The following is a 9,471-nucleotide window of genomic DNA, read 5'->3' as shown; positions in this document are numbered from 1 at the left end:
AATAAAGTCCTGGAAATTAAAAACTTACATGATGATGATAAACTTTGCCTGTGCAGTTTATTATTACTTGGTAATAAGAAATGAAACAAAATTTTAGAGATAAGGTTTATTACTGATTACCCCAATCACAATGATTTGGAGAATGGGGTAAATATGTAGAAAAGAAACAGGTCCAGAACCCTTGCCCGAAAGATTTAAATTACATAAGGTAAACCCAGGACAGTAAGGAGACCTTCTTTTCTTATCTATTGAGTAGTTTTAGTTTTCAGATAATTATAAGAACATTTGGTCTTATGTTTATAATATCATTGTAACATTAATTTACAAAAACTAAAATAGCTAACATTTAGTTGTAGTCAAATAAAAACATCATCCCTCAGTATAACATACTTTTTTTTTAAAAGAAAAACTCTAATTACTTCGGGTTATTCTCTCATATAATATTTATTTTCGTAGTTGAGTGGGAGTATCTTTTCAATTAAAATAAATTCTGGACCAAAAATAGCTGAGATAGAAAACCAAAATATAGGAACCACCTGTGACTCTGTAAAAACTGTTTTTAATGTTGACTACAGGCTTTACAATAATTTACAATTATTTCTTTTCCTTCACAAATATAGGTTCTATGCTAGGTAGAAAATGAACATTGCCTTTGCAGATAGCAAAACAAAACTGAACCCTTGTAATAGTTGCAAATGCACAATTCACCTTAAAATATTAAAAATACCATGCAAATTTAACAGCACTGGGTACTTTTATTAGATAGAATTTAATAATTAACAAAAATGACTTCCATTCTCATGGCTTTTATAAGAGGATTTAATAAAAGAAAAATATTGAGAAGCTCTTTCTGTGAAAAAAGAGAGAGAATGGCTGCGGCTATGAAAGGACAAAATTTACTACAGTGGCCTGGTCGCAACTGCTATTTTCTTTCCTTATTAACATATTCTTGAACAAGAAACACAATATCGTGCACTCTATAAAGTCTTTCATTAGAAGATTTTGGAGGCCTTAATAAGATTTCATCTGCGGTAACCAGCACTATTAATCCCATTTAGATGTTTTCCTCCTCATATAACTGTGTCCCTCACTATCGATAGCTTCATAGAGGTCCTTTTTATTCTCCTGTGTTGCATGAAGATAACCAATATAAGCCACGCAAAGCGAAAGGGTTATCAATCCGAAGGCCATTACAGGTTTGTTCTGTCAAAGAAAAAAAATTATAAAGCCTCATTAAGACTAGTAATTTGAGGAGACCCAAATATCTGTCATACTTTGTTCTTGACATACCAAGTTTTGATTACCACTCTACCATTCCTATGGTAATTTTTCAATTATAATGATTTACCCAGTTCTTTATTCAATTAATTCAACTCCTGATAATTTAGAGATTATAGAAGACTCTTGCTCCTCCTCTCCAGGTCTTTCTCCTGTCTACAGCCTGGACATGTCAGACCTCCACCTTCAGGAAGGTGATGGTTGGGAGAGGGGTGTGGGAAACAAGAGGCATGGAAATCGGTCTAGTGCTCAGTTTTCAGAGTTATCTGTGTGACAGAAGCTGCTTAACTTCTCTGAGCCCAAGTTTCCCCATCTGCAAACCTCAAACTAGTTAATTTTATTAGGAAGTGAGGAATAAAGAATACATGCTATTCTTCTCGCCTGAGTTCATGGATGACTAGCAAAAAGCCTGTCATATCATGGACTAGGTATGGCAAGAATGACAATGCACACACTCTTTCCTGGGAACTACTCTATTACCTCAAGAAATTTAATGATTGGAACAGATGCTATGCCGTTATAATAACCTTGATTTATTGCTGGAAAATCCAAGACCCTAAGAGGCAAAGCAACATAGCTTTGATTTAAAAAAAAAAAAAAAAAGGTTTTAAATATAGGAAAGACGTTCACAACTCCACAGAAGTGTTTTGCCTTGTCAATTACTGCAATTCAGACCCTCCTTTTTGTGTGTTCACACTCAACAAATTGGCCTTTCTTAGGACAGTGTGAGTACATAGTTGTGATACAAGTTTCAATTCATATTTTCTGCTTCTATCACCATACCTGCTGTATTACTATTTCAAATCTTAATCATCAAAAGAATAAAGGTCAAAGTTTTTCACTTGGATTGACATCTAAGAAAGGCCACAAACTCAGAGCAGTTTAAATTTGAAATTCTTGAAATGCATTTGGCAATAAAAGAACACATTAGCTCAAAGTTTTTAAAACATTCTACCTTGATTTAATGATTTGCTTGCTATACTGACTTATTTAACTTTAAAACAGTTCAGGGCCGGCCCCGTGGCTTGGTGGTTAAGTGCGTGCGCTCCGATGCTGGCGGCCCGGGTTCGGATCCCGGGCGCGCAACGAGGCACCACTTCTCCGTCCATCCTGAGGCTGAGTCCCACATACAGCAACTAGAAGGATGTGCAGCTATGACATACGACTATCTACTGGGGCTTTGGGGGAAAAAATAAATAAATAAAATCTTTAAAACAGTTCACACTAGCAACCGTTATTAAAATTCTAACCAAATTCAATACATTTAAATATAATTTGATTTCATTTATATTTAAAAATAAAATTTATATCTATTTAAAAATATTTATCAAATCAAATATATTCAATAATTTACAACAAGGACATAAATGATTAGCTAACTCCCTAACGGTGTACAAATGTACATTATGAAATTTTTCAGAAAATGTTTGCAATATCCCTCAGGTAAAAATATTATTAATAAAGGCTGGAATGATCGTCTATAATGATGATTAGATTTTCATTTTGTTTTCTTTGTCTCAATGTAAGGTCTTATTTACTTAATAGTACCTGATCGCACAATAAACATTTCCTCCAAGTTAATGCAACTATTAAAATATAAATAGTTTGAGAAATTTGAAAAGTTGATCATTTAAAGTATACCCATTTTCCATTATGATTCTCAAATGCCCTCAAAATAATTAGTTTTATATGTATATTTAGGGAAACAGCATTTAGATTTTCCTTCCACCTCCTTTTATTCACAGAGAAGTCTTAATAATCAACATAAAGTTTCCATGATAAAATCAAATGTTACAGGAAAATAAGAACTTTCTATTTCTGGACGCCTAGTTAAGTTAAACATAAAGTCTTATCCTGGATGTGTTTCTTACAGGTTTAATGAAGAGCTCTGGATTCACAGCTCGAAATAAGGTTGTCGTGCGGACCCCTCTGAGCCCTGGGTTTCGAAAGTCTTTCTCTTTGGGAGGTCCCTTTTCAAAGGTTGGAGGCTCAGGTGCTGAAGACATCTTGACTTATGATGATTTATTACCTAAAAATAAAATGAGACTTTTTTTCCTTCATGATTACGTTTCTTTTGATAAAGCTCTTTAAAAATCATTCTATACTCTTTTTTTCCGTGAGGCAGATTAGCCCTAAGATCTGTTGCCAATCCTCCTCTTTTTTGCTGAGGAAGATTGGCCCTGGGCTAACATCTGTGCCCATCTTCCTCTACTTTATACGTGGATGCCCGCCATAGCATGGCTTGATAAGCAGTGCATAGGTCTGCACCCGGGATCCCAACTTGTGAACCCTGGGCTGCCAAAGCAGAACTGCGAACTTAATCACCATGCCACTGGGCTGGCCCCTCTATACTCATTCTTTTTTTGAATTCCAGTCCAGGTATATATCAAAAGTGATTGTCAATTATTTTATTACTTTCTGTAACACATACTTTGTAAATGGTGCTTTAAGTTTTGTTTGGTAAAATGGTTATTTTATTTTTCTGTCTCTTAGAACAACCCAGTAAGTGGACAAAGTTTGTTTTCCCACTGTTACAGAAGACTGGAGAATGGTTTGTTGGTCTGAGTCACATTGTTTCTTGTTACATGAAGGGATACTAAGGGTAAGAGTAGACAGTGAGCTATCCACACGCTTCTCAAATGGTTTGCCTCATTTGATTTTCTCCGTTTTCCCTTCATCATCTAAATTTAGAAAGATTTGTTTCAATAGCAAGCCTTCACTGTGCGAGTTATACCCCAATCCAATGGCTGCAGAATGGCTGTGCAGTTCAAAGGGAGAAACTCAACACATGCAGGATCCAAGCACAGGAGCGTGTTGTGGGCAGAGCAACTGTCGATCAGCGAGAGGATGTTGCGTTTTGCTCCTTTCATTCTCTTGCCAACCTTTCTCGGCTCTTCATTAAATAAACCTCTCATCCTTTGGGCATGTATATTGGCTTGGTAATCACAGGGGAGCACATGAACATTTCTGAAGCACTGAGGGTTAACTGACTTGCCAGTGATAAGTGGTCTCATCTTTTGTTTAGGATGCACTACAGCAGAGTAGAGTGATCATCAATCTCCGTTTTCCTCCTTCGCAAAGTCTATTTTGGGCACCAAGGATATGAGGTAACTCGTAAAACATCTATTTCATCAGCATTTAAAACATCATTCAAGCTGTAACTAGCAATTTTTTTTTATTTCTCCTGCATGCAAGTTACTAATTTTCTCTACTGGAACAGTGTGTTTTTCACCTCAGACAGCTTCTGAAAACGATTCCATAACATGCCTGAAATTTGTTCAGCCAGCACACACTTGCTTGAAACTCATCATGCCCAAGGTTGGCAAAAAATCTAATGCTTTCTGCTGAACAAGTGGTCCATTTACATGCCCATTTCTTGCACAAACTTCTTGATACCATACAGCTATAAGGGGACCTCGCATTTGCTTCTGCTTTAGTCCCAGAATCCCTTTAAGCTTCTTCTATTTTGGCTCAATGTTTCAAAAATGTCAACAATGTAAGGAGAGTGATGCTAAATTCCTTTGCTACTTCTCCTTTCTTGTGGCAACAATCTACTGCTTCTATTGCTTTCATTTTCTTCTATGAAAACTACTGGCATTTCATCTTTCCCTCCTTGCCATGAGAGTAGGGTGGCTGGCATGTACAAATGTATTCGGGATTTAAATAACAAATGTTGGTCACCGGACGCCTAAGCTAGGCAGCAGTGATGTTTCTCCTTATGCTAATAGCATGTTTGACTACAATGCAGGGAAAGAGAAAATTCAGAAAGAAGCAATCATTAAAGTGGAAGCAACATTATAGTCTGGAATTAGGCCATGCCTATAAAAAATGTGAGGCAGGAAATAGTGAATACAATAGTCTTGTTGTTAGGACTGAATCACAGAGTACACCACTAACTGAAACTGGGGTATTAGATAAAAAGACTAGGAAGGCCTAAAAAAGCAGATATACAAAGGTAAAAGTCATTCTAACCAGAAACTGAAAAAAACAGCATTTTCCTTTAATTATTGAGAAAAAAACTGCACATAGCTAAAGATATCCGGTAGAATATGGCTTAAATTGTTTACTGGGGGGAAAAACCCCAAGGTAATGGGAGAAGTGGGTATAGAGAGCACATACCGTAGAGCACAGAAGGGGCCTCAGACCAGTTTGATGCTGGTTGATGACAGTGTGCCAAGAACAGGGGATGATAAACTCACTCCTCGCCTGAAGTCCAAAATTATATTTTTATATATATATATATGATTATGTGTCTATATATATATATAGAGAGAGAGAGAGAAGACTAGTTACAGCCAACAGAAATTTCACTATTTTAAAATTAAAGGGATGCAGTGATGCTGAATGTCATGAAATTCAATCTATATATCTGTAAAAACTGTGTATTTAAGAGTGTTCTAATATAAATTGTAATGACTTAATTTTAGTTGCAAGATTCCTTGGTCTCCTCTTTTCCTTAGCAGAACCTATATTTCCCTTGTAATGAGTCAAGGAAATAAGCAATTAAGGTATCATTACACTGCAACTTCCAGACATCTACATCCACTTAATAATGCACTATTATGTTAAAACTCTTTACCAGAAATGACAATTAAAGAACAGCTGGACTGGAAACCACTGCAAACGTTTATTGAAAGAGTTCCCTTATCAACTCATCATAAGAAACTGTTGTTTATAAAATTTTTAAAAATACAAGAGAATAGAATTTTTCACACCTGCCTGTAAAAAAGATCTAAACTCATCTGCATTTACTTCGGATGTCCCTCCCTGGTAAAAGTTCTTCGCCTTTCTCTTCTGCTCATCCTCTTGTGAAGGAAATACACGATGGGAGAAGGAAGCAGCAGAGATAAAGGACTGCCTCTCTGCACAACTCCATGAGGGTCATTCACACCTCGAATTGTGAGTGAGAACAGTGCCCCCCTGGAATTAATAGTGCACAACGTGTGGGCTGCACAAGATGGTCCCAGACAGAATGAGGACTGGTCATCTTTGAATGATTTCCCCTCCTTTAGTAAAATTCTTGCTCAGGGGGATGATCCAGAATGTATTTGGCAACTGACATTTTAAGCAATTCACTGCCATAAAATTGGCATGACTATCTATATTATATTGTACATGAAAATTAGACCGAGGTATAAAGAATATAAGTCACTTTGGGGAAAAACTTAACCTTCAGATATTCATTTTTGAAATAAGGATCTCAACAGATGATAAATCAAAACAAAATTATCAAAATCAGAATGTTAGTGAGACGAGACCTTAGTAATAATCAAAGCCTTTCTTTTAACAGACTTAGGGAATTATGAAATGCACAAAATATTTTAATGAGATATAAATACACTTGTTATTTGAGTTTCACATACTACACTATCTTAATATTTAAGAAAACAAATTGAAGTTTGAGGTAGAATACCTTAAAAATCATTTAAATTAAAATAAACAAGTTTGGGATAGAATTAGAGGACTTTATGTCTTGAGGGAATTTAGCATAGTCCCAAATTCCAACTTTGCTACTTATAAGCTGCATGTCTTTGAGTAAGTGACAACCTCTCTGAGCCTCAGTTTCCACATTTTTAAAAGGGGTAATATTATCTATTGCATGGAACTACTGTGTGGATTAAATGAGGTAATACATATATTTTTGCTGAGGGAGATTCACCCTGAGCTAACATCTGTGCCAATCTCCCTCTATTTTGTATGTGGGCCACTGCCACAGCATGGCTGACAAGTGGTGGAGGTCTGTGCCCAGGATCCAAATCTGCAAACCTGGACTGCCAAAGTGGAGTGTGGTGAACTTCACCACCACACTACCTGGCTGGCCCAAGGTAACATTTTTAAAAGGATATAATAGATGTTCAATAAATGGTAGCTATTGTCATCCTTACCACCTACTCCAATCCTTTTTTTTTTGTTAATTTTTTTGTGGGGAAGATCGGCCCTGAGCTAACATCTGCCAAGCCTCCTCTTTTTGCTGAGGAAGACTGGCCCTGGGCTAACATCCAATCCCTTTTTTAAACAGAGAAACCTAGACGCAGAGACTGTGTCTTTGCCGTGGGAGAGGGAGATAATCCAGGTCTCTCAATTCCCAGCCTGCCCCTATTGCACTTCACTCCACCTTACTCCTAAATCGATAAGACTGTGCAGTTATAAGTTATTACAAAATTTAAGAAACATAAAATTGTAATCACTTAAATTTAAAAAATGGATTCTATACTTGTTTTTAATGTAAAAATACTATTAAAAAAGAATCTTTCCGCCTGTTGAATTTACTGTGCCTGGAGAAAGGAGAAAGGTGATGACAACGGCTGTGGCGTTCAATCAGAGGGCTGGCAGGTAGTATTTGGGTCCACTCCCCCCCATATTGGGGTACCTACACGACCGCTGCCTAGTACTCAAGGACAGAGGCATCTGAGGCCTCCAGAAAAAGAAACTGCACTCACCTCGGCTAGTCATTGTGTTGCGGGGGACACACGACTGTTAACAGTTACACAAGGAAAGAGGCACCTCGTGTGCAAACAGTGACAAAACCACTTTCCCCTAAATACGAGAGTTTGGTGAGCTGGGCCACCAGGAAACTGTCCAGGAAACCGCAGGGATCCTGGGGTGGAGGTGTCCACGGGCGGGCCACTGACCAGAGGGCCAGGCTCCAGGACTGCGGGGGGCGGGACGCGGCCCCGCGGGTCAGAGGTCTCCGAGACTCGCTCCGGGCGCCCACGGAGGGGCGAGGATCCGGGACCTCGAGAGAGCGCCGCGGAGTCCGCCCACCCGGGAGTGAGACCAAGGCCTGGGACGAGCGCGCAGCGCGGCGACCACTTTGTCCCCGCCGGCGGGCCCCGGCCCCGGCCCCGGCCCCCGCCGCCGCTCACCTGCCGGGGGTCACGTCCTCTCCGCTCCGCCTCGTCTCCGCCTGCGGGAGAGAGCGGCCCGGCGCTCCCGGCCGGCTCCGCGCCGCAGCGGCCCCTACAGGCCGGAGGCTGCGGTGCAGGGGCGCGGGGGCTGCGGGAACTGGTCCCGCGTCGCAGCTCTACCTCCCAGGCCCACGCACCCGCCCGCGGGATTGGTTGCCTAGAGTGTGCAAGGGACGTTTTTGGTTTCTTCCTTTCTTACCTTTAGTTTTCAGCATCCCAGATTTAAATAACCTTCCAGTTTCCTGTGTGTGCGTTTTGTATGCACAAAAGAAGACATCACCTAGAAATATATAAATTTATTTAATGGAAGGGGAAAGCATTCTCATTTGGGAAGAAAGGCTTGGATCTGGTCTCCTCCCACCCCTAACACACAGTCATCCAAATGCACAGTTAATGCTCTAGCATTCTGTTAGTGCCTTGAGATTCCAAAATGCAAGATGTGTGTAGCTACGGTCGTGATAAGAATAGGTAAGGATGCCGGTCTGCACATACTTTGCTAGCGTTGAAGTTTGTTGGGATTAAAACAAAACAAAGGTGTATTAAAACAAACAAAATAGTTAGAAGAGCAAGCGCCCAGATTTTGGCATGGATTTATGGAAAGCTTTGGCAAATGGATTTTGAATTTAAAACTTGTTCTCTCAAACCAAATGAACTTTATATTTGATATGAGGTTTAATTTTTAAAATTTCATTGACATCTGGTATTACTAGGCAATCCTCTGACAAAATAAGTTAAATTTTAATTAAAAAGCTGTTTGTGACGTGAAAAGGTGCTCAACATCACTAATTATCAGGGAAATGCAAATCAAAACCACAGTGAGATAATCACCTCACATCTGTTAGAATGGCCATCATCAAAAGACAAGAGATAACAAGTATTGGCAAGCATGCGGAGAAAAGGGAACCCTTGTGCACCATTGGTAGGAATGTAAATTGGCACAGCCACTATGGGAAACAGTATGGAAGTTCCTCAATAAATTAAAAATAGAACTACCTTATGATCCAGCAATTCCTCTTCTGGGTATATAGCCAAAGGAAATGAAATCACTATCTCAAAAAGATATCTTCACTCTATAACGTTCATTGCAGCATTTTTACAATAGCCAAAATGTGGAAACAACCTAAGTGTTTGCCAGTGGATAAACGGATAAAGAAAATGTGGTGTATACATATATATATGTATATATATACAGTGGAATATTATTCAGCCATGAGAAAGAAGGACATCCTGCCATTTGCAACAACATGGATGGAACTTGAGGGCATTATGCTAAGTGAAGTAAATC

At 39.0% G+C, this 9,471-nt stretch overlaps 1 protein-coding gene across 3 annotated transcripts; it reads right to left on the bottom strand.

The window, feature by feature from the left end:
• Positions 1-735: 735 nt before the first annotated feature.
• On the bottom strand, positions 736-8,203 carry SMIM8 (small integral membrane protein 8). 3 transcript variants are annotated; one of them, XM_087443857.1, is made up of 3 exons: positions 8,145-8,203; positions 3,150-3,307; positions 736-1,203 (listed from the first exon to the last, which is right to left on the bottom strand). In XM_087443857.1, the coding sequence occupies exons 2-3, from the start codon at positions 3,282-3,284 to the stop codon at positions 1,045-1,047; spliced, it is 294 nt and encodes a 97-aa protein (XP_087299983.1). In that variant the 5' UTR covers positions 3,285-3,307; positions 8,145-8,203; the 3' UTR covers positions 736-1,044. The 3 variants fall into 3 exon arrangements, with proteins under 3 accessions (XP_087299983.1, XP_087299982.1, XP_087299984.1); XM_087443856.1 differs by lacking the exon at positions 8,145-8,203 and adding an exon at positions 7,719-8,115; XM_087443858.1 differs by lacking the exon at positions 8,145-8,203 and adding an exon at positions 5,398-5,528.
• Positions 8,204-9,471: the final 1,268 nt, after the last annotated feature.

This window comes from Ceratotherium simum, chromosome 19 (genome assembly GCF_057802395.1).
Source record: "Ceratotherium simum simum isolate JZ-2026a chromosome 19, ASM5780239v1, whole genome shotgun sequence".
NCBI classification, from domain to species: domain Eukaryota; kingdom Metazoa; phylum Chordata; class Mammalia; order Perissodactyla; family Rhinocerotidae; genus Ceratotherium; species Ceratotherium simum.
This window is presented reverse-complemented; position numbering and strand designations above follow the sequence as displayed.